Source organism: Paralichthys olivaceus, chromosome 5 (genome assembly GCF_024713975.1).
Source record: "Paralichthys olivaceus isolate ysfri-2021 chromosome 5, ASM2471397v2, whole genome shotgun sequence".
NCBI lineage: Eukaryota > Metazoa > Chordata > Actinopteri > Pleuronectiformes > Paralichthyidae > Paralichthys > Paralichthys olivaceus.
The window spans coordinates 2,713,690-2,737,999 of NC_091097.1; the positions used below are offsets into that span (position 1 = coordinate 2,713,690).

Genomic DNA, 24,310 nt, shown 5'->3' on the forward strand with positions numbered 1-24,310 from the left:
TCACTTCCAAAGCTGATGGTGAATAGTAGACTTTCACTTTAAAGCCCACCATCGATAGTTTGGATGTTCTTTGATTGATGGTACCTCATTTGTTCAGTCTGACTTTAACAAGCTCTTTTTCATATACTGCAATTAAAGTATATATCTGTGTACTAAGAGGTATTCCATCCGCTGGTGGTCCCTAACATCAACTGGTGGGAGATCATACAGATGCAGTATCACCGCATTTTCAACAATAGAACAAATATACACAAACTAAAATAGGCCTGTCCCTGTGATGCGTTTAGCTTTTGCCTCACAGAAAGTCTCCCGGTTTGAATTTGGTGTTCTCTGTGTACTCCAGCTTCCTGAAGACTCTAAATTAACCGTGGTTGGGAATGTTAGTGTGAATGGTTGTCTGTATGTTGGCGCTGTGATACACTGGCAACCTGTCCAGGGTTTACCCTGCCTCTGCTGGGATTGGCTCCATCTGCCCCTGTGTAGATAATGGATGGATAGATGACATTTACTGACCTGTGAGTAATGATGATTTTGTCACAAGTACATAAATGAAGTATTAAATTAACTAGTATTAAAGAAAAACAAGTAGTGGGTACTTTCTTTTTTGTTGAGTGAACAAGGCTCAGTGCCCAGTGTTGTTGTTCCATAATTTCCTGCTAGGGACCAATCTCTTCAAAATAAAAGTGTCTGGTTCTGCACAATAACAAAAGAGTGGGTCCTTTGTCCAGCTGGCCTCGGTCCATTCTCTCATGTGCAGCTGAGTGCAAACAAACAAGAGAAATATACACGGTTACTGAATAAAGTTCACTGCAATATGGGTTAATAACTTGGCTTCATCTCAAGCTGTTTCGTTTAAAATGGTTTAACAATGGTTAAGGGTTATTTTCATAACAGATTTAGTTTGTGATGTTGATCTAATAAATCACAACATGAGTATTGTCGAATGCTGTTCAAGCAAGCTTTGTTTGTATCTTTCTGTTTTTTTCTCTAATTTTATTTATTGAAAATGGTGCTTTTATTGTGAAGGGTTACGGCCGGAAAGGCTTCGCCGTTGCCCAGGCACCTTTCGGTTTCCTTGTCCGTCGATTTTCATCTGAATGTGGAGAAATGTCTGTGACTGCGGAAGGAAACAAGACTCCCGGGAAAAGCAGACGAGAGGACGGAGAGGAGAGCGATGGTGTCGGCGGGAAGGACACACCGGAACCCAGCCGGTACTGTAGCTCCTCACTTACTTCCCGGTCTCACAAGACTGTCACTGAGCCAGAGTCAGAGTCTTCTCTAGTTTTAATGATGCAGACTCGTCATGAGATGTTTTATCATGAACAGCAGCAAACAAAAGTAGCCGACGATCAACAAATGTCACTAAACGAACCTGTTCAGTCCCACAGTTCGTTTCCCAGCAGACACGATGACATCAACAATCACATCTGTTGATACGGACATTCATAATGGCTGAGTTCCATTTAGCTGCATCAGTTTTAGAGTCCTGGTGCTGCACACTAGCTCACTGTAAGATCTCATTGTAAGGTCTCACTGTAAGATCTCATTGTAAAGTCTCACTGCAAAGTCTTACTGAAAGATGTCACTTTAAGGTCTCACTGTAAGGTCTCAATTAAAGGTCTCACTTTAAGGTCTCACTTTAAGGTCTCACTGTAAGGTTTCATTGCAAGGTCTCACTGTAAGGCCTCACTGTAAAGTCTCACTGTAAGATCTCATTGTAAAGTCTCACTGTAAGATCTCAATGTAAAGTCTCACTGTAAGATCTCATTGTAAAGTCTCACTGCAAAGTCTCACTATAACATCTCACTGTAAGGCCTCACTGTAACGTCTCACTGTAAGGTCTCACTGTAAGGTCTCACTGTAAGGTTTCATTGCAAGGTCTCACTAGGCCTCACTGTAAGGTCTCACTGTAACGTCTCACTGAAAGGTCTCACCAGGACACTTGAGCTAAACATAGTGTTCTTTTCCTACCATGACAGATCACAGTGGCATTCACACTGAAGTACAACCTCAACTTGTCTTGTGTCATAAACTCACATCATTCCTGAATGAGTGGCTTTCTTCCAGGGGCGGTTTTAGTGGTATTGCAGGCCCCGGGTCAACCATTGTGATGGGTGGAGAAAGGCTTGTCTTAGCTTTACCTTCCAGCACTATGTGCCAAAGGTATTGTTTGAACTTCCAGGGAGCCGAAACATAGAGGGGAAGTTCTCATGACAATTATATTCAATCTAAAATTTATTTTTATGTCGTCTAATTTAAGACTTTGTCTCACTTTTATTCCACTTTGAATTATTTGCTGTGTATCTATATATATAAGTTATCACTTGTTTAGAGTTTTTTTGCTTTAACCAAAAGGAAACACGTTTCATGAGCCCCCAGGTAAATTGCCTGCCCAGTGTGTGATAAACCCTGAACCGCTGCAAGATCTTCATGCTGAGAAAGTGTCATCAAAAAATCAAGTAGCCTGTGGGAAAAAAATCTGTTTAAAAATGACTGCTTAATTTGTTTTTTTTGCCACCTTTTACTTTCTCTAGGTTGGACTCTTGTTTGGATCAACCCATGGATTCAAGCAGCATCCATGAAGTTGTCAAGTATACACCCTCGCAGCTAGCAGGTTAGGTGACTACATCACCACGTCTTCATCAAATCTGAGCTGCAGTTGATATCTTGATGTCCAAACATCAAGAACCTTCTCAGTGTTCTTCAACGTGATATTTCCTATTCTCTTCTAGAAAACCATTATGATACTGACACCACCGAACCAATCAGCTGCGGTCTTCAGACTTTAGAGGAGATTCTGACATGGAAACGAAGTGAGGCAAACCCTTTCAATGTGGCAGTCGTCCCTCTGGCAACTCGGGAGCCTCCCCTGGCCAGTAGCCCGCGTCGGACTCTGGTGTCTCATGATATGATGGGCGGCTACCTAGATGACAGGTGTGAATTTATAAGGAAATAACTAGCCCCTAAGGAAATAGGATTCTTTTCTCTGGCCTAGGTGGACGACTATAAATAGAGAATTCAGAAAAGGACACTGCCTGATCTTCAAATCACCTCAAAATGTCTTCTCAGCTCATTTCTCAAGTTTACAAACTCTACACAGTTCACAGTGAGCTGAAGGGATATTTCAGGATTTAGGGGCTCTACTTGGCACTATACCTAAATTAGGGAGTATACTGTACACTACATGGCCCAAAGTATGGGGATGCCCGGATGCAATACTTGTGTATAATTGCCTCTGCCTTTCTGGGAAGACTTTCCATTAGATTAGACCACTGTTCTCCCCAACAACCACACTAAGTATTTGGTGGGTTTTTGTCTGTGTCCTAATTCAGGGGCCACAGCCTTTGGAGGCTGCATGTGGAAGCTCATCACACTGTCATGAGTTATGACTCAGTGAAGTCCGTTTGCATTTGTCCCTTAGGTGCACTCTGACTGTGTCATCGTAACATGAGCCATATAACTAACTACAGCCACTAATGAAGACTATAAATATTATACTTGTTAAACAGATGGATTTTGTTGCTTGTTTTAGCTTTTGGGTCCATGATTCATACATGATCATTTATTTCTAATGGTTAGGAGGTTTTATTTTGTTCCTGCAGCCACATTCATTAACCATAATGCCATGCCGTTCTGTCTTCTGTTGTTGAGGTTTGTCCAGGGGACAAGTGTCGACGCTCCATATGCTTTCTACCACTGGCAGTATATTGATATTTTTAACTACTTCACGCACAAGCTGGTGACAATTCCTCCTGCTGTGTGGACCAATGCTGCGCATAAACATGGAGTCGTCGTTATAGGTGAGTGAAAAGTTTAGTCTTCCTGAATTTTTAAATTTTTATATCACAAGGATCAAGATGCAGTGAGAGTTTGACAGGGTTTCCGATCTTCACTGTGATTGGCTTTCTTTCCAGGGACTTTCATCACAGAGTGGACTGATGGAGCCACGGTGTGTGATGCCTTCCTGAAAGATGAGGAGTCGTATCGGGCAGTAGCTGATAAACTAGTCCAGATTAGCTGCTATTATGGCTTCGATGGCTGGCTCATTAACATAGAGAATTCCCTCAATGTGAGTAATTGACTTCTGGTGCTACCACACCACCACATATAGCTTTAGCTTATGGCCGACGCGTCCCCACTTTCTCCCACTATCCAGAAATTAAGCAAAAATATCCCAGATACAAACACCACTGTCTTGTGCATTTGCAGCCAGAGTCTCTGCAGGAAGATGGCGTTGCAGTAGTGAGGTCCTGCTGATACATGCATTTGACCAATCATGATAAATAACAATTTAAAGCCAAACTTACTGGTAAAATGAACATTTGAACATATATCAGTGTGATAAGAACTAACTACAATGACAGAAACAACTGTTCATCTTCGAGAAAACGTTATTTGGCTTTTACTCTCTCTCTTTTTGATTTGGTCCTTGTCCCGTCCATCAACATAGAGGAGGTGGGATTTATGATCTATACTGCAGCCAGTATAGATCACTTGGCAATCAAACCACTTCACCCTTTAAGGATGATGAATCCTACTGACTTGATTTTATCAATACTTCTCCACATACTAGTTAACATAAGTCTGTTCGCACTATGAATATGCCAATCACAGAGCTAAAAGCATGCCTGTAGTCTCCTGTTATTTTTCCTCTTAAAAAAACATTTGACTCAAGCTAGCATTCTCGTAGAGTGTATCAAACCCTGAAGTAAGAACAAACTGTGCACGCTGTCCTCTACTTGCAGGAGGTTGCGGTGAAGAACACACCTTTGTTCCTGCGCTATCTGACAGACCAGATGCACGAGCGAGTCTCTGGCAGCCTGGTGCTGTGGTACGACAGCGTGATCGAGAGCGGAAAGCTGGTTTGGCAGAATGAACTCAACCAGTCCAATAGGTAGAGTGGATTTCTATATGGTTTGAAAACTTAGTTAAGATTCATTACTAACTTACTGATCCAAAACTTTGCCTCAAACTCCTCATAATAGGATATTTTTCGATGCTTGTGATGGTTTCTTCACTAACTACAACTGGACAGAGGAGAACCTGGAGGGGATGAAAGAAAACAGCGGAATCCAGGGCCGTGAGGCTGACGTCTATATCGGGGTAGACGTGTTTGGCCGAGGCAACGTGGTTGGAGGAATGCTTGAAACCAATAAGGTACACCCTTTGGATAAGGTGGCTTTTTATTAATAGGCATAAATCACACAGACAATTAACTGTATTTATATTCTTGTGCTGTTTGTCTTCAGGCCCTGGACATGATCAGGAAGCACAACTTCTCTACAGCCATCTTCGCTCCAGGCTGGGTGTACGAGACACACGATGATAAGACTGAATTCCGCAATAACCAGGACATGTGAGCTGTGCACAATATTTACACTGACTTTAATACACTCATTAATCGCCAATGAATTAAGAAAGCTGATTTAAAATAGTATATAATATAATAATGAATGAATGAATTAAGAATATGATGTTTTTAAACTTCCTGCAGGTTCTGGGCTCTTTTGTCAGACAACCTGTACATCCACCGACCAGCCTCACCTCTCCCCTTCATCTCCTCCTTCTGCCAGGGCTTTGGGAAGGCTCTCTACTGGAGAGGAAAGGTAATTGTGGAATGGTGGAAGAGCAAAATACATGATGTTAACATTACTGGTTGCTCAGGCCAGTGCGCTTGAGTCTTCTCAAAGATACTTCAACACACTTCCAATTCAAGATGAACTGCATTTAGAAAAGAAAACTTTGAATTCATAAACGATACAATGCTCTAATTAACGTAATAATGAAGTGATTTATTCTTTTTCTCTCTGTGTTGTATTGTTATATTCATTATTAGATATTCTTAGTGTGAAGACTGGACTGAACATTTCTTGTTTTAAGCTGCGGATCTGGGTAGTTAAGCAAAGTACTTATATGCGTTTTTTTGTAAATGCAGGTAAACCTACTGATAAAGGGAATTGATTCCTTTCCCATTGTCAGTGGTGGAGCATGCATCTCTTTTGTTTCTCCCATTGCATCATCTTCGATCTCACGAACTCACTGATTCACTCTCTTGACTCGCTGTCATGCCAAATTAGCCCGTTCACCCGGGTGTCGTTTTTCCATCGCTGTCGATCAGAGCCGGAGCTGATTAAAACCAGTGTCTATTGCAGAGTCATTTGACCCGGGAGTGAATGCTGATAGTATTCATTCCCATTACAGACAAAAGCAAGATGTGTTAGCGGGGTTTTGTCCAGTGAAAAGGCTAAAGCCCCTTTTGATCACCTTGTTTATGTTAAGTGTAATGACCAGTGCAAAGTGAAGTTGATCTTTGGTGTAAAGGTTGTGTGAGCACATCTGCTGTTTGAGTTAACGATGCAGCAGCACAAAGTGCAGAAAGGCTTGCTGGACTAGAATACAGATCAGAGGGAGTGCTGATTATTCAACACAGCCAATCACATGTGGTCTAATAGCTCTTAAGTGGCCCAGACAATCACTTTGAATGATAGCAGTTCACGGAAAAGAGAGATCTGCTCCAGGAAATCCTACGTTACATGGTTGCATAACATGATCACATAGCACCGCAAAGCTACAGTTAAAGGCCAATTATTTTAAAGTTAATCAGCACAAAGTGTATTCAGTAAGCTTGATGAGACCATTGTATTAGTCTGATGTTGTAAGAGTCCGAATTAGATCATTGTTGTAATGTATGTAGAAGAATGGTGAGCTTTTGCCTTTCAAGAATAAAACATAAAATGCCACTTAATCACAAAAAAGGATTTTTTCATTTTAACTTGCAAAATACCATGTTTTGAAATGCGCTATGTGAGTCAGGTTTATTGATATTTTTATTATTATGTGTTTGCAGCACGAGACAGAAAGGAGCTGGTTCAACCTGGCTGCCCAGGAGATCCAACCCTTGTACTACCATGCGGAGCTGGAGGGCACGGGCTGGGTGAGGAGCCGTGGCTGCCCACAGGACGCCTGGAACGGAGGCTGCTCACTGCTGCTCGAGGGCCTCATCCCTGCCTCTCACACATCTGCAGTTTCTGCCAAGTGTGTGTTTTCTGCTCATCTTGTCATGTTGTGATCTTGCAGCACCACCTCCCCAAACACACAAGCTCATTCAACCTGTTGTATCTTTGCCGCTGTTCTGCGTCTCTCAGCATCTTCTCCCTCAATGTACCCCTGCCATCCAAGATCCTGGTGAGCCTCATCTATAAACCATCTGCTGGGATCAGTGTCTCCCTGGAGCTGAAGACAACAGATGCCAGTCTTAGCACAGACGACCACCATGTCAAACGTGAGTTCCTGACACTGTCCATTGTCTACACTTGCATATTCTCTACAGACCCATCTGTGGGGGCTGGAGTCAATGCCAGCTTTAATCATTTTCTAATAATTACATTGAAGGTTATCAATTTATGAATCACTCATTTCACTCATCACCCTCAGTCCTACTCAGTCTGAAGGTTGCCGATTTCATTTGGATGTTGTTGCCAATACTTTCTTAAACCCGGATGCCTCAAACCTCTGAGAATGAGGAGAAATAAAAGCTTCAAAGACAAATGTTATAAATATTCTTATTTATAGTCTTCTCTGCACTTCATATCTTTCACTGGTTAAGATGACCACCAACCCCAGCAGTAGAGCATGAGCTGTGGCTGATGTTCATTCAATAACATCTGCACTGAAACGTAGGTTGAGCGTAATGAAATTAAGTGTTAAAGGTGGTAGCTACCCCTTAAAACCTTGTGGAACAAAAGGTGAATTGCAAAGGATGAAAGCTACACTTTGGAGATCAAGTAAGAGATGGTGTGGGTGTGGATTTAATCCTTGACTCAGATGAATTAGAAGTCTACCTTCATCAGGTTGACATGTAGACTTTGTACTTAGAGCAGATGATACAAATGAGCATTACAATATTAAAATAAAAAATTTTTAATCTATATAAAAAATGTATATCCAACCTCGTTTCAGCTTCAGGTACATTAGACTCAGATATTAGCACCCACGTTTGATACTTGGTAGGTTCCATTGGCTGCCACACAATCCTGAACCCAAACACACTTACATCCCTGGGTTCAATGTTCACTCAGTTACATCAAGTATTTACTGCACTTGTTTAATGTTTGCAGTCACCAGTGTGCAGCCTGAGGTATTGGATGAGGGCCACCAGCTGGTGAGCCTGTTCTCTCAGCTGTGTGGAAACTTGAACCCAGAAGGTTGGACAATCAGGTAAGACACTAACTGAGAGCAGTTATGTTGATCAGATCAGATTTCAAACGTTGTTTCTGGGTGCAGCTTTGAAACCGATGGATTTCAATGTAAACCGATCAGTCTCTCCCCTTCATGTTACCACGTGCAGGTGTTTGCAGTTGGAGCTTTGTGGCTGTACTCTTAGAGAGGTCGGTGTCAACATCCAACGGATGGGGGACCTTAAGGACACACCTTTTACGTGCAGGGTGGGAGAGATTATGGTGAGACAATGGGAGTCCACTGTGTTCAATTTACATTATTTGAGATGCAGATAAAAGCTGACAACCTGAATTGGGTTACAATTCCCATAATAATAATAACACTAATAACAATAACAACACTTTTTTATGTTTATTTTTGTGATGATTTAAATATGGAAAATATCTCTCTCTCTCTAGATATATATATTTGTGTATATATATATATATATATGTGTGTATGTGTATATGTATACAAAGGCTTTCATTCATCAGGTGGTCAGCTGTAGTAACTGTCATAAGTTCCACTTTTCAAACAGAATTTATTCCAACTTTTGCTTTAGCCAACACTATAGGTGGTGCACTTCAGCTCATTTCATCACCTAAACTTCAGTTGACTTCCTTTCAGGGTGTGCACATAATTCTGCCCTTAGTTCTTTGATTCACGCTGATAATTGACTTCTTGACCTACCTGACCAGGTACCTGATAGTTCCTCCCATTCTAATAGTTCTTGTCTGTCTGCATCTTCTTCTCTCTCTGCAAGCTCCTGGATGTAGCCAGTCTGCAGGTTCCCTCTGAGCTGGTTCAGGGTTTGTGCATTTACGATGTGGTGTGGCTTAATGGTGTTAGTACCTTGCCAGAGTCCAACTCTCCTTGCCTGCTCCTCAACGCCACTCTGCACTGGGATTACGCGACCAAGACCGTGCAGCACTTCAGGGTATACTGGCGCCGGTTGAGGGGACCCGATCCCCGAATCCCTCCAGGTCAGCTGGTTCTGTTGGGACGTGCATATTCCAATTTATTTAGGGTAACAGAGCTGGAGGTGCCAAAGCCCCCTGGCTTGCTGGAACTGGTGGTGGAGCCAGTAAGCAGGAAGGGCTTCCTTGTCCCAGAGAGTCAGTGGGGAAGAAGAAGCCTTAGCTACACAGCAGATGTCACGCAATGACTTTAAATATACAGTATATAGATTCAGGCAGACTGAATCATGTTTTTGTTGAAAGCAAGCCTGAACTCGCAAAACTTTCTATTTGTCTATCTTTTTGTTTTACTTGTAAGGAAATATACCAAAGAAACTTTTCTGTATTAGTTCATAGTATAATCAGGCCTGATGTTTATGCGATTGTACGCAATACTAATACAAATACTACTATAATCAGTAAGAACAATATTGGATGTCAGTTAAGTACCCTTCTTGCATCGCTCATGATAATAGGTTTAATCACTTAATTTGTATTGCCCCTTCCAAGATCTCAAGATTACAAAGTGCTTTTAAAAATGCATGTGTGGAGCAAGAGTAAAAGCAATAAATAGTTTTAAAAAAAAAATAGATTAAAAAAACATTTTGCCTTCAGTATGGCAGCAGTGTGTGTGTGTGTGTGTGTGAGGGCCTTCAGTGCTGTACTTTTCCTGTAGCCTTCTCCAGAAGCCTCAACACAGTCCTGTATCTCAGATCATGGGTTGGCTTTTGCAGCCTTGGGACCTTATTATTTCCAATCAATTGACCTGATCACAGGTGGACTCCGGTCAAGATGTAGAAACATCTCAAAGATGTCAGTGTCTGAAGACTTACGTCAATGAGATGTTACTTTATGCAAAAAAAATAACCTCTAAAATTCTGCTTTTTTTTCTAATCACAGGAATCATGTGTTATGGGATTATTTGATTTGAATGATTTTGACTTAAGCTACAATATGGAAATGTAAAGGGGTCTGAATGCACTGCAAGAAATGAAGCTCTTTAGTGTAACAAGGGGCCTTGCCAGGAAGGGCTTTACAATTAATCAATTTGTTGGCTGTGGTTAAAAGCTTGAAACAGCCTGGACGGGGGGGTTAAGAGATTTCTGTGTTCAAAACTAAAACAAGACCATCATAGAAATCTGATGTTTCGCAGAAGCAACAGAATGTGAGGAGAAGAGCTGAAGCAGGAGTGCAGGAAGTCTAAGCACGCGCAGGGTTTTGAGTAAAAGCATTACAAAATGTGAATGTGAAATCAATAAATCCTGCTGTCAAACTGAAAGACCACACTCTTGGGACTAAGAGAGGAAAAAAAAACACCCCACAAGAAGCCACAGTGGTCAGGAGGAAGTGCTCACCTTCCCTGCTGGATTGTGTAGAGGTGTGTTTATTTGTGCTTTAGAGCATAATTTCCATGACAGCATTAGGACTGTCATTGGTTGAGCCGGGCAGGAGGAACCAACTCTGAAAAGTGTGTTTGTAAAACAGCTATGGACTTTACGGTCTGGAATGTGCATAAATTATGCATTTTTTCATATTTATCGTAAATGTTGGAATTGCTGCATTGCTGTTGTATGCCTCCGCCAACCAGTGCAGTTTCTGTGTACACATTTATTTTTTCCAGATTTACATAAGGTCACTGTGACCTCTGACACGTAATCACTTTATCTTTGAGTCCAAGTGACAACTTATCAAAAGAAGCCACCGTGACCTTGACCACTGAAATCGAATCAGAGTCTAAGTGAAAGTTTGTACAAAATTTTAAGGGATTCCCTCAAGCTGAAGATCCAACGTTCAAGAAAAACAAACACACTGAAACTGCACATACTAAAATAATGCTCGGCGCCCTCACCGTGGTCTGGATCTCACTGCTGTCCAGCGTAGGAACGACTCGACTCAATTTGATCAACTCCATGCGAAGAAGATGTGGTGCTCTGAGAGACACAGCTGGCGGACACACAAGATATTGAACAATCAAATTCCTCAACCTGACCCCTATCATGTTCAAAGGACTGTCAATCTGTTACAAATGGCCATACCACGATGTTATCAACATCGATATGAAGATAAGTAATTACTGAAAATAAATTTTGAATTTCTTTATATATTGCGTAACCCAAATGTTAATAAAACTCTTATATTTGACATGGGGCGTTTATATTTTTGTTCAGTGTACATTTAAGGGAGTTCAAGAACTTTAAAGAAGTTCTATGTGAGCGTTGGAGATCAAGTGTCTGAAAAACATGACAGCTGTTTTAGGGTTGCACAGGGGAACTGCCTTGGACCCTTCTTATTCTCACTGTACATGCTGCCACTGGATGACATCATCAGAGCAGATCATGTTTGTTTCCATAGTGACACAGCTGAAACACGACTGTGCATTACTGCTGAGCCAAATGATCATAACACTCTGCACTCCATCATTAAATGTCTTTCAGCAATAAATACATAGATGGGCAATAATTTCCTAGAGCTTCATGAAAAATAAAACAGAAATCCTTTTAGTTGGCCCAAAATCAAAAAGAGAAATGCTGGAAAAGAATCCCTCAAGACATTCTTGAGATATCACGTTCACCACAATGGAACGGATGGACGACCTTAATGCCTCCGGCCACTTGGGCATAAATAGAGCATATTTGAAAAGTGTAATACTGCACCAAAGATGAAGCCAGCGTGTACAAAAAACAAACAGTATTTATTGGTGTTATAGCTGAAATCTACACAGGTCTTTGTCATAATCAAGTAGGTGTGAGATCTTTGATTTGGTTTAGCAGAAAGTCAATTTAAAATAAAAAAAAAAGGCTTGTGATTGTCAGAGCCATTCCAGCTGGCCTCAGGGTGGGTGGATCAGGGCTGCTGGGTGATCATCTTCATCATCTGTAATGCCATTGGTCCCTGGTCTGAGGGAATCTGCCCAAACAGGAAGAGAAAAATGTGTTTGTACAATTTTTATGACTTGTGTTACTTTTACTCAGGGATTTGTTTTTATTCAATTCATTTTGTATAGCGCCAAATCACAGCATACATTGTCTCAAGGCACTTAATATATTAAGGTAGAGACCTTCTAACATAGAGGGAAAAAAACCCTCTTCATAACAGGAAGACACTTTTAGAAACCAGATTAAATATGTGGGAAGACATCTGCTTCTAGCAGTTGGGGTGAGCAGAGAAAAGGAGAGGTGGGAGTTAAAGATGGGAGATAAGAGAGAATGTTTAGGAACCACAAGTGAGCCAAGTGATTTATTGGAACATACAGTGCTTTGAACTCTTTGATATATGAAGGGGCTTGATTGTTAAGGGCTTTGCATATGTGAGGAGCAGATATATTAAATTCTATAGTATTTTACAGGGAGCCAATGTAGAGAAGCTAAGACAGGAGTAATATGATCTCTCATTCTAGATCCCGTCAGCACTGGGCTGCAGCATTTTGGACCAACTGGAGGCTTTTCCCAGACTTACTGGGACATCCTGACAATAAAGAATTACAATAATCCAGTTTTGAGGTAACAAAAGCATGGGCTAGTTTCTCAGCATCCTTTTGAGACAGGATGTTCCTAATTTTTCAGGATATTGCGCATGTGGAAGAAGGCTGTCCTAGAACTCCAAGGTTCCTCACAGACATGCTTGGGGGCAAGCTAAAGCCATCAAAGGCTCAGACAATGTTTCATCAAAGTACAATTAAGTCCCTAAATTGCTGATCATTTTCTGAAGTGGTACCAGAACCAGTTTGCACTTCAATGTTTCACATCTGCAGCTATTATCTCACCATGTGACCGGCTCTGAGAATCCAATAGAAGGCAAAGTTCTTATAGGTCTTGTAGAAAGCTCCGGTAACGCCTGGGGAGATGGGGTCGTCTAGGGCGGTCCACCTCAGCTTGTTGAAGCCTGGCAGCCCATCCCACTTCAGCCGCTTCACCCACAGCTCTTGACCTGAGATGAGACGCTGATTCGTGAGGCAGCCCTGGATGGCTAACAGTTACTGGAGCTGAGAACAGGATAATAATCTGAGGTAGTTACCCATGGTGTCCACGATGAGGTCCAGCTGTCCGTTATAGACAGTGACGTTGACTCCAGCGGTCAGCAGCTGGGAGACGATGTCCACCACCGGCCTCATGAAGTCTCCTGCCATGTGGCTGAACACATCTTCTGCCTGGCCTGGACACATAGCAGGACAGGAGAAGAAAGAAAGATAAGAACGCTTTTAATGAGGCAAGACATTCAGAGTCTAGAATATGTGTTTGTGAAATTAAACAAAACTTAAGAGACACAGTACCTCCCCAGGTGACATTCTGGGGAATGATGCCCAGTTTCTTCCTGATAGGTCCATTCATCAGCTCACTCAGTGATTGGCTGTGGAGGGGGCGAATGTGACGCCGGGTCTGCAGAGCTGGTGCAAAGAAGAAACACATATTGATAAAGAAATACATTATGATGCAAATAATCCTTGATTCTGTGCCATGCCATCATAGCAAGGAAACTAACAAAAGAGAGGACAGGAACCTTGACTCTCTTCCATCTTGTGGATTCTGCAGCAGTCAGTTTTGCAGGGCCTCATGATTTAATTCTATTTTTACTTTTTGTTGGATATTTTTTTGAAGCTCTATTTGTGATGCCGGTTCAGGTAAGATGGAAGACACAAGATCCTAAAGATCCTTTGTGGGTGGACCCAAATATGTTCCTTATTAAAAGAGTATGAGGGCAACCTAAAGGGGGAAAAAAATCTGAGATTTTGAAAATTGAGTCTTAATATTGGGCGGCTGTGGCTCAGAGGTAGAGCAGGTTGTCCACCAACCCCTTAAGTGTTCTTAGGAAACATACTGAACTCCAAATGGCCCCTAACAGCAAGAGAACAGATATCAGAAGACCAGATGGTTATATGAGGAATGTGGAGCATCTTGTGAAGAGCTAGGGTTAGTTAAGTTTCACAAATAATAATATATCTAATCTCTTGTCACATCAGCTTCACATGAAGTTCTGAAGTATCAGGACAAAAAAGATTGTGAAAGAAACTAAATCTATTTTGAAGAAACTGTCCACAAGGACTTGGAGGAAATGTCCCCTTTTGCGGCAGCAGAAAGGTTTGGTAGTGATCAGCTGTGACGTTATCAATTGTTACACCTGTGTGATGTTCAGAGGAGGTTCATAGTTTCTCAAGAAACAAAAAGAGATTGGTTCTCAAATCCATTAACTCCATTAACACTTGGGGAGAAGAAGGTTCTTTCATTAATTTAACCCAGTTAGCTGCTCTTGAGTTTTAGAGTTTGGTGATTGGATGTGATAACTTAACACAACTTCTCACCGATGAAGTTCTCTCCTTCTGAAGAGCGGACTTTCTCATCCGGGTCCTGGGTGAGGATGTTGTAGAAGTTGACTCCGTTGGTGTTCTGACAAGAAAACAAACAAAAAAAGCCTACATGAGACCTGGTTTGTGACAACAGAATGTAGACATGATACTTTAAAAAGTGTAAACCTCAACATCAAAATGTAAGTGTTTGAAGTTCCCTGGTAAGAAATTATTTGTAAACTCATCTGATTGTGAGCTTTCTTTGAGTTTTAATACAAAAGTGAGACACTCAGAATTATTTTAATTCAACATTTTGGCCATTACAGTTTTTTCCCCATCCTCTTGTCCAGCATTAAGATGAAGACTGAACTTCATTTAAAGACTGGACAGAGGAGGAAACATCTCTTGTGGCTCTGTCCTGAACAAAAACACCCCCAGAGCTCACTTATTGAAAAATATAGCATCTTGTAGGATGAAGACATTTGTAAGAGAGAAAACTAAGAGACTTGTGACAAGTCTCTAGGGGAAACTAACTTCACTCAAAAACAGTGGACCAATGCAGACTTGTGTACAGAGTGCAGGTCAGAAAAAACATTAAAAGCTACAGTATTTGTGTAACTTCATTTGTTCATACTGTGTGATTTTTACTTTGACAAACAGGGGGTAACAAAAAAAGTACACTCAAACAAAACCTTGTACTTCTATCTTAGTAAGGACACCCATTGGCATGATACATTCCCTAGCCCCTTACCTTAACCATCACAACAAAAAAAGTCTTAACCCTCAAAGAGCCCTTTGAAAGTGGCTCAGAAAGTTAGGATAAACACAGTTAACAATTTCCTGCATGTGAAGTGCACATAATGCATCAAGCAGTGTAGAGGTGAGTCAGTGCACCTACCTGCTCCACCACAGTCTCTGTCATAGACCACAGCTCTGTGGCCTTCTCAAACTGTTGCTGCTCCACGGCTTGCTTCACCTCCTCCGCTGCACTGTTGACATCCGTCAGGCCACGATCATCCAGCAGTGACTGCACAGCAGAGGCCACAGTTACATCAAAACTCAGCAGACGATTACAGCAGATATACACCTTTAAGAGGGAAAACTCTCTCTGTTAGTTACTTACGGTAGTGTAGAGGTACGGCCCCCACGTCATGACAGAGTCTGTGGATGAAGCACGAGTCTCACAGTGAGCAGTTCTCCACAGAAAAGTTCAAGATAAAAACACATGTCTATTTAAAAGAGGCCCTGATCTAATATAATATAGAGCAATCATTATATATAATATACAAAGCAGGTCTGTTATATAAAACACACAAACCTGGGTACACTTTTGTCAGTATCACTAAAATATTAAGAAAATACAAAGCATGTCCATTTAATACGATTTAGTTTTAAGCCAAAGTCCAAAAATAATTTAGTTTAAAAACAATGAAATATCCAAATAAAAAAAAAAAACAGCTGTAGAGCCTTCATTCATGAGAATACATTATTTTACTTTTTTAACTTTACTGTTACCAGTCAAACACAAACTGTGGAGAGATGTCCTGCCGTTATTCACAGAAGTTTTTTTTTCAGCTGCGGTTTGTTGCTCTACTTTAAAAACACAAGCCTTTCTGAGGTTTATGATATTCTCTGGTCTTGTGTGGTGCATTTTCTCAATTTGTCTTCCTTCTGTTGCTCATCACAGTGAATTTCACAAAGAGAAATCTACCTGGTAGTGTTGTGACAGACTCCACAGCACCACAGTCCACTGAATTTAAAGGTTCAGTGTGTAGGATGTAGTGACATCTAGTGGTGAAGTTGCATGTTGCTGTGGTAGCTTCAGTTGTCATAAAAACTCAAAAGGTTTTAGTTTGTCCGGTTTGGTCTACCGTAAAAAACATGGCGGCCTACGTAGAGAGGACGTGCTCTTGATGGAGAGGACCCCCTCGATGTTATTATAAGTATTTACATATAAAGGGCCTTTTCTAGGGTAAAGAAAACAATTCATACAATTTAGATGAAACACACTAGTGAAAACATCACTAGGGTTATTTTATATTAAATTTCTGCCAATAGATCCCTTTCACCTAAATCTTACCCAACGGACCTTTCACCATGGGTTTGAAAGTAATTGAGACCTGCAGTAAATTCAACTTGTGCTGATGCTTAGCAAACTCACTTAACTGCTAAAAGAACGAACTATCAACATACAAGGGTCTTGCGATTGTGTAACAAACATGGAATTTGTCTGTTTGTGAGCATTTTGACTGTCCCATAATCCAGACGTGCAACATTTTAGCAGTTATTTTCAACATGAAACATGTACTATGGTGCAGGTGAAAAGACCAGAGATGTTCCAATAACAGTATCATAAATACCAGGTCGCTCATGGGTGAGTATGCAAATCTGCATTCCGATTCAATACTACATCTTTAGCCTATAGCTGCTGGCAAGATTCAAGATTCAAAGATTCAAGTACTGTTTTTAGAGCGAAGAGGAAGTGATTTCTAGAAGTGTAGCATTAGCCAGACCTAAAATGTCAGCAATTTGAAAATATGTCATGCTGGAAAGTCCCACAAGTAAAACGTTAACATCTGCCATATGCAAGACCTCAGTTTCAAGTTACTATGGCATACATTTTCTGTATGTATCGTTTTTTAAAAAGGGTTTAACCTGAGCCAGGCCACACAACAATGATCATCACTTCCATATGGGGTTATACAGCTGGTATTTAAATGCACTGGTTCTGGAAATGTATCTGGAATGAAAAATTGTATTTGAACATCTCTAGTAAAAACTGAATGATACTGACCCACTGGGGAAATCCACGAGTCCCCAAGTGCCACACCAGCAAAGTTACATTTCACTGTTCCTTGTGATATGGCCTGAACAGACAAGAGACATGGATTAAAACAGAGCACCTGGTGACCAACGTGTTTATTCTCTCTATGAGAAACTCATCTAAATGAAAAAGATGGACAATATACAAGCACAATCTGTATTTAAGAGAAGATGAGGTGTCACTAGAGATCAGAACTCTTCATAGATCTTCACTGGAAACCATGAAAATCCATCAAATACTAACTGAATGTCAGAGCTAGTTACTTTATCTGGCGTTCACTTTACTGGAACAATATCAGGATTTAACCAACGGGATTATGGGAATGTTACTAAAGTAATAAAGGGCACTTTTGTATTTTGCAGTTTTACCTTAAAGACATTGAATCGCCCCCCCCCTCCTCTTTAGGCTACACCCAATATCACTTAATAACAAAGTAAAACTGAATCTTTTTCAAGCAGGCATTAGCCACTTCCCATTAAGGTAGTTATTTGTTCCAGAACAGTTTTCAACTAAGTCTTAGAATAATGTAAAGAAAATATTTGTAGAGGATTTTTTGTCACCAACACCGAAGTTTATCTCTTCTTCTAGTCAAGAACAAATGTTGACCAGCAAACAACTTAAAGGAACAGCCTTCAGTTATCGTAAAAAAGAATTTAGTTTGTCCAGTCTGGACTAATGTAAAAACCATGGTGGCCTCCATAGAGAGGTCATGTAAATATAAAGTATTTAAATATAAAGGGCCTTTTCTGGGGTAAAGAAAACTACAATTTAGATGAAACGAACTAGTGAAAACATCATGAGAATTATTCTACATTAAATTTCTACCAATAGATCCCTTTAACCTAAATCTCACACACTGGACCTTTAAATGTAGGGTTAGCGTTTTTTTGCCTGCTCATCCATCATTTGACAGTTCTTTGAGAACAGTGACTCTCCGCTATCAGTGAGCTCATGTGAACCTGAGGGGGGGTGGGGGTATACGCCAGAGAGGGTAATGCTCTCCTGTCAGCCTCAACATACAGTGAACTCACCTTGGTGAGTTCCAGCGAGATCGCAGCAGCCATCTTCCCCCCATATGACTCAGAGAAGATGTAAAAGGGGACGCTCTGCAGACAAGACAATAACCATCACTTCAAAGAGAGAAAGCCTTTAGCTTGTTTAAATTTAAATCAGAATTTGTGAACACAGTTAATGTGTTAAACTTGCAAACCGTTTCTGCTATTCACAACTCCGGCATTATATGGAAACATTATTAATTTGCATTGATTTTTCTGGATGCAAGTTAATTATTTACACTTTTCAGCTCTGGTTTTAGTCTCTAGCATCTCCTGAAATATTTGTTTGGTACTGAGCAGGTAGTGTAAAACTGGTTTAAGAGCTTTCCTTCTGAAACAAGCAGCTGTGATGTCAGAGAACATTGATTATTTGATATCCTTATTTTCAGTTTCAAGTGAATCGTCAGTCTACACTGCACTCAGGTCCTCAGCAATCAGATAAGCTGTTATCAGCAAAAATCAAAAGCCAGACAGACGAGGAGATTTACATTTGGATTAATTCAGCGTGTGTTAAGAGGATTCAAAGTAGATTGTGTTTACACTTTTAGCCACAAGCTCCATAGGTTTTTGAAAGCAGATAATGCCACTGAAATGCAATACCACACCCTGACACTGCAGAGAAGCAAAGAGCCGACATACCTGGAAGTCAGCCTTCTCTGAAAAGAAGTGTTTGAGCAGCACCAGCATGTCTGAGGCAATCGTGGCCACATTGGTCGCAAAGCCACCGGGCGAGTCAGTGTAGCTAAAGCCAGTGCCGACAGGGTTGTCCACAAATAACACACTGGCTGCCTGCACCTGAAAGAGACAACACACACACACTTTATCAACATGCTTTCAAGTCATTTCAACAATTGGAACATTGTTCCAATACAAGACCTTCCAGTTACAAGAATCCTTTGGAATAAAGAGTTCAGGTTAACAAAGATTTTAAAGACAATGCAAAGGAAATTACTCAACCAAAGAAAAGCATGTGCATCTTTATGACGTGTCAAAATCCTTCAACACCTCTGATTGTACCGTCTTCCATAGTCCAGGGGAACTTCCACACATTACAATTCACAGACAGTGATGTTTTAATCTCTGCAGTGTTCCAAAATAGTCATACCCAGCTCGTCTTTCTGGGCTTTAGGTCCCTGTTCAAGGGTCCGATCTCCTCAAAGTTCCCAAAGCCACTTCCTGATCCTCCTGGTCCACCCTAAAGACACATGGACACAAAGAAATGTTATAAACAGCCGAAAACAAAAGGTTTTTATCACCAATGATTAATAATTAAATTCAGTTGTTTTTAGAAGTGAAAAAAGACACTGTTACTCATCAAATACTGTCTGTTTATCACCTATCCGCAGATGATATCAAACTCCCCCCCCCACCACCATTCAAGCCTAGTGAGACATTTAGGTTATCTGAGCTTCTTGGCTGTTACACACCTATTCCAGATGGGCCCACCATAAACTTGACAGATAGGACAGAAGCTCTGATTGCTGCTTCAGATAAAATCGTCCCTCTTATAAAACAAAGTCTAGGATTTATTTCCTCAGCCTCCCACTCTCTAGTCCACCTGTTTTCTCTCACGCAGATTTAAGATGCTTATACACACACTTTCGTTTTCTCCTGTAATGACTTCTGCAGTGTTCTTTCCCCTCCCCCCATCAGTGAATCAGTCCTCGACCATCAACAAGCAATTAAAAATCCCGTCGCTAGACTTCTCACGAGGGCTTATATTACACCCAGACTAAGTCCTCTTCACTGGCTCAAGATTCTGATTGAAATTCTCATTCAATTATTGCACCTTCAGACCCCGACACATCTAACCGGTCTACTCCACCCTGTTTCATTTGCCCTGTCTCTCAGATCTGACCATTTCACTCTATTACATATCCCACAGGCGTAGAGCGGCAGACCTACTTCTTTAGGGTTTGTGGATTCTGTGGAATCATTCGAAAACATAGTGGTTTAAACAGATGATTTGTCTACCAGGTCTGTCTCTTCTTAGAGTGTGTGTTAGTTTTCTGTTTTGAACTCTTTTGGCCCTGTAAAGCACTACATAACTCCTGTCTGTATAAAGTGTTCTACAAATGAAATTTACGTAATTTAGACAAAGCTAATGCAAAATAGCTTTGTCTGTCCACAGCTCTTTTCCAAAATGACTTCTTCTTTCCTCATGTAGACCCGTGAATCCTTTACCAAAAAGACTGGTTAAATTTTTCGAACTTTTGAATGTTGGCTCTAAACCGCTTCGTTGGTTAGTTCCTCTTCTCTAGTTAAAAAAAGAAGCACCACTGCTGTTAGTCATTCACACTCACAACCAACAGATATTTTTAGAGTTAACTTGGGATGAGCATCAGTCATCCTCCAGGTGCTAAAAAAAATTATATATTTCCCATGATCCAACTTACTTTAATCTCTTATTAGACCTCCTGGCTGGTAAATGCTCACATCTGCCAAACTCAATACATTCAAGTTTGCAGCCGTGGCTTGATTATGTATTTGTAATCTCAAATCGAGCTGCTACCTGTTCACTGGGTGAGTCATGCTCCTCTCGCACAGGAAATCGCTCCATGTGTAAAAAAAAAAATGTCTGCGTTGTACAATACAGCTGCTTTGCTAAACACCAAAGATGCAACTTGGATAAGAACAAAAAGTAGCCGTGGGGGTTCACTACAGCACTTTGCTGTACTTACACACACACACACACACACAATCTCTACTCTCTTAAGACGACAGTCGAAATTTGAGGACGTAAGTGGGTCTTACCTGCAGCCACATGACCAGAGGCAGGTCTGTGTATCCAGCAGACTGGCTGTCAGCGTAATACAGCCACCAGAACATGTGGGCCCCCTCTCTCACCTCCACATAGTTCCATGCTTCTTTATCTTCCAGGGGGATGGAGAGCCCTGCAGAGGATTGAATGATATCGGCTTCAGTCACACTGTTTCTTTCATAAGATAGATATAGATGCCTCTGATTAATATCCACCATGAGTTAAAGAGTCAGTAAATGTACTCCACATTTTGTTCAGCACAGTTCACTCCTTGGCAGACTTGATATTTCCTAATAGATGATACAGCTGGACTCCTTTTACATAAAATGCAGTGACCTCAGAAAGTGTTCCCACCAGCAGAGAAATAGTAAAGAGAGTCAGTAAATTTACACTGTTAGATTTTATTCAGTCCACTAGATCTCATCATTTTACAGACTTTCATTTTCTGAACAAATCCCAGACGCTGGATTTTATTTTATTTTTTTAAATAAACTTATTAAGATGTAAACTTAGAAGATTAAAGTATCAAACTGATAAGACATAATTTATAGATCTTTGACTACAGCAAATTGATTTTGGTGTTTTGCATGAAAAGCATTTGCTAACTTGATTTAAACATGTAGATGCAGTAACTGAAAAGCTGTTAGAACAGTGTAGACTATAAAGACTTTATTAATCCCCCCCAAAAATGCAAAAAGTATTTCCAGCCACACAACCATCATGGTGATACTCATTGCTGCCATTGGAAGAATTATATGATTAAAACAACAGGAGTGTGTCTTGTTTGTTGCTACGTCACAAACTTACAGGTGTGCTTTCTTTCCTTAGGGTCAAAACTTAACCTGCAGAAGCAGCTTTCACTTTATTATGGTTCACCTACATAGAACCAGCTCTGCTCCAACTCTTAGTTCCTTAAAATGAATGCTGAACACTTCCCGGTTGATCACAACCCTTTGTTTAACCAAATATTTACTCTTCTTATTTTAAAGATTTTCAATTCTCTGGAACTTTCATTTCTTTTTAAAGTTTTTTGTTTTGCTGGTACAATTCGCCCTGATGCCTTTTATGTAACATGTAAAGTATTTAAAGTGTACTATACTAATAATATAACGCATGGTCATGTTTCAGTGCAGGGGAACTGAGAGTTCATGTCCACAGAGCCTGAACAGTGTTTAGATTTGTATCTGATGAGGATGAAGCCATGTGTGATCTCTCTGTCTCCTCACACCGATGACTCCTTCGACCTCAGGAGACTTGAAGACCAGCAGGCAGCCATCAGCTCAGCTCCACAGTAACACGGGGCACAGCCCAGAGTTTGTGAAGCAGCTCGTGTGAGATGAATGAGCGAAAACTACACGTTACGCATTCAGCGCAGTCGGCAAACGGGAATACAGCATTTGTCAGTTTAGTCGTAGAGAACATACATGTGACCTCGAGGTCACTGATCCTACCTTTGCAGACGAGGACGGTGAGGACCAGCAAGGACCAGGACCACCTCACAACCATTGTTGAAGTGTGTGTGTGTGTGTGTGTGTGTTTGTGGCACTGCTCTGTGCAGATTTATGACGACGAGAAATCACGTGACCACATCCGGAGTCAGCTGATCGATGCCTCCCTTTGTCCCCTCCCCTTTTTTCTTTCTTTCTTTCTGCCACAGTTGGAAATTAACTTTTTATTATTATTATCATTATTATTGTCGTTTTAATTAACAATAAAGCCACGGATGCTAACACTAGCAAGCTGCAGAGTATATAACACAACACACTCATGCACACAAAGAAAGAGAAAAGAATAAACACACAAGTGGTCAGTCTGAAATGAAAGTGCATAAACACTCAGAGAGGTTGTGCTTTTTTAAGTTTGCAATATTTCAGAGTTTCGTGTGATGTCGTTGAAAATGATCTTCAGTGTTCTGCTTTTGTTTCTCTTTAATGCTGGATCAACCGCAGACCGTGTAACCTTTGATACGTTGGTTTATTTAAGGTTTGTATTTGTAACCATTGGTTTTAAAAAGTTACCACAAGCACAACAAACAAATAACTACAGAAATAAACTGTGAATTTACACTAACACAGATTTGTAGAATCTTTTCCAATATTCTGAGACCACTCCACCCCAACAGAGGGCAGTGTGGAAAGTGAGTTAAAGGGAAAGCTGGTTAGGTAAAATGACGACTTCCTGCAAGCGCTTGACCATCAGAATAAGAGCTGAATGTTTTTTTGTCTCAAATATTTTTATTGAATTTTACATGTATCACATCCCACATACGTACATGCTCATACATTGTACATTTTTTCAGAGTAATACAACTTAGACATAAACATCCCTCCCCTCCCACCCCTCCCACTAACCACACCTACAAACCATGATTCTTGAAGTCTTATTATTCCTGGAGTGTTGTAAAGAACTGCTGGAAGTCAAGAATTGAGTCGCAAAATAAATGAATAATAAGAATATAAAATAAATAGATAAACACACAAACGGGATGAATAGATAAAAAAAAAAATATATATATATATAGAAAAAGAAAAGGTGAATAAATAAATAAATAATGGTAAACAATTAGAAGGCAGCAAATTTAAACAATGACAGATATAGATACTGTAACTGACAGAAAAAAAAAAGAAAAAAAAAAAAGGAAAGGAAAGAGGGGCAGATACCTCAAACTGACTTAAGGTTCTCAAAGTATTTCAGGAAAGGTCCCCATACCAGAGCTGAATGTTTTAAAGTAACACATTATTTGTGTAAAACCATTATAATCATCGTCAACATATTTCAATAACGCAACTGTAATTTAAGAAAGAAAATGTATTATTATTTATTAAGTACCTGTAGTTGAGTGGTTTGAGAAGGTTGTTTCCTGCTTGTCCAGTCTGATCTGAGCTGGTAAAAACAACATGGAGAATCATAAGAGGGCACACAAACATTTTAGTTGCAACCACACAAAGACAGTTTCTAATTTGTCTAAGATTTTTTTTTTTTGCTCTATCAAGACTGAGATCTAAATACGTGGCATAACAGTAAATTCAATTTTGTATATAGCGGCAATCAAAAACCTTTAAATTAAGATACAACATGATATGATAAGATATGATATGATGCAATAAGATAAGATATGATACGATACAATACGAAAGGATAAGATAATCCTTTACTATACAACTACAATGGGGAAGTTTGCTGTGTTGCAGCAGCAAAAAGGACAGGCAAAAAATA

General features: G+C 40.4%; 2 protein-coding genes across 4 annotated transcripts; one reads left to right on the plus strand and one right to left on the minus strand.

The window, feature by feature from the left end:
• Positions 1-1,017: 1,017 nt before the first annotated feature.
• engase (endo-beta-N-acetylglucosaminidase) lies at positions 1,018-11,315 on the plus strand. Of its 3 annotated transcripts, none has more exons than XM_020103671.2 (15): positions 1,018-1,211; positions 2,068-2,163; positions 2,535-2,614; positions 2,733-2,934; positions 3,652-3,800; positions 3,915-4,069; positions 4,746-4,894; positions 4,986-5,157; positions 5,250-5,356; positions 5,495-5,606; positions 6,848-7,035; positions 7,146-7,282; positions 8,118-8,217; positions 8,348-8,459; positions 8,981-11,315. In XM_020103671.2, exons 1-15 carry the CDS (start codon positions 1,108-1,110, stop codon positions 9,380-9,382), a joined length of 2,265 nt encoding a protein of 754 aa, XP_019959230.2. In that variant the 5' UTR covers positions 1,018-1,107; the 3' UTR covers positions 9,383-11,315. The 3 variants fall into 3 exon arrangements, 2 of the variants coding, with proteins under 2 accessions (XP_019959230.2, XP_019959231.2); XR_011241175.1 differs by lacking the exon at positions 2,068-2,163 and having other exon boundaries at positions 1,020-1,211; positions 8,981-9,558; positions 10,550-11,315; XM_020103672.2 differs by lacking the exon at positions 2,068-2,163 and having other exon boundaries at positions 1,020-1,211.
• Positions 11,316-11,846: 531 nt separating this feature from the next.
• Positions 11,847-22,707, minus strand: scpep1 (serine carboxypeptidase 1). The gene is made up of 13 exons (XM_020103663.2): positions 22,546-22,707; positions 21,088-21,227; positions 19,439-19,528; positions 18,973-19,128; positions 18,310-18,384; positions 17,249-17,321; positions 15,578-15,615; positions 15,353-15,481; positions 14,470-14,554; positions 13,444-13,557; positions 13,188-13,325; positions 12,937-13,100; positions 11,847-12,080 (listed from the first exon to the last, which is right to left on the minus strand). Exons 1-13 carry the CDS (start codon positions 22,598-22,600, stop codon positions 12,018-12,020), a joined length of 1,320 nt encoding a protein of 439 aa, XP_019959222.2. The 5' UTR covers positions 22,601-22,707; the 3' UTR covers positions 11,847-12,017.
• Positions 22,708-24,310: the final 1,603 nt, after the last annotated feature.

What these genes read in the sequence shown, in the direction of transcription:
- engase (XM_020103671.2), top strand. Translation starts at nt 1,108, where the DNA reads ATGTCTGTGACTGCGGAAGGAAACAAGACTCCCGGGAAAAGCAGACGA. An exon ending in GACACACCGGAACCCAGCCG is followed by an intron (nt 1,212 to 2,067) that starts GTACTGTAGCTC and finishes GCTTTCTTCCAG; the next exon opens with GGGCGGTTTTAGTGGTATTG. An exon ending in GAATGCTTGAAACCAATAAG is followed by an intron (nt 5,158 to 5,249) that starts GTACACCCTTTG and finishes GTTTGTCTTCAG; the next exon opens with GCCCTGGACATGATCAGGAA.
- scpep1 (XM_020103663.2), bottom strand. Translation starts at nt 22,600, where the DNA reads ATGGTTGTGAGGTGGTCCTGGTCCTTGCTGGTCCTCACCGTCCTCGTC. An exon ending in CACCGTCCTCGTCTGCAAAG is followed by an intron (nt 21,228 to 22,545) that starts GTAGGATCAGTG and finishes AATCCTCTGCAG; the next exon opens with GGCTCTCCATCCCCCTGGAA. An exon ending in CAGAGAAGGCTGACTTCCAG is followed by an intron (nt 18,385 to 18,972) that starts GTATGTCGGCTC and finishes TCTTGTCTGCAG; the next exon opens with AGCGTCCCCTTTTACATCTT.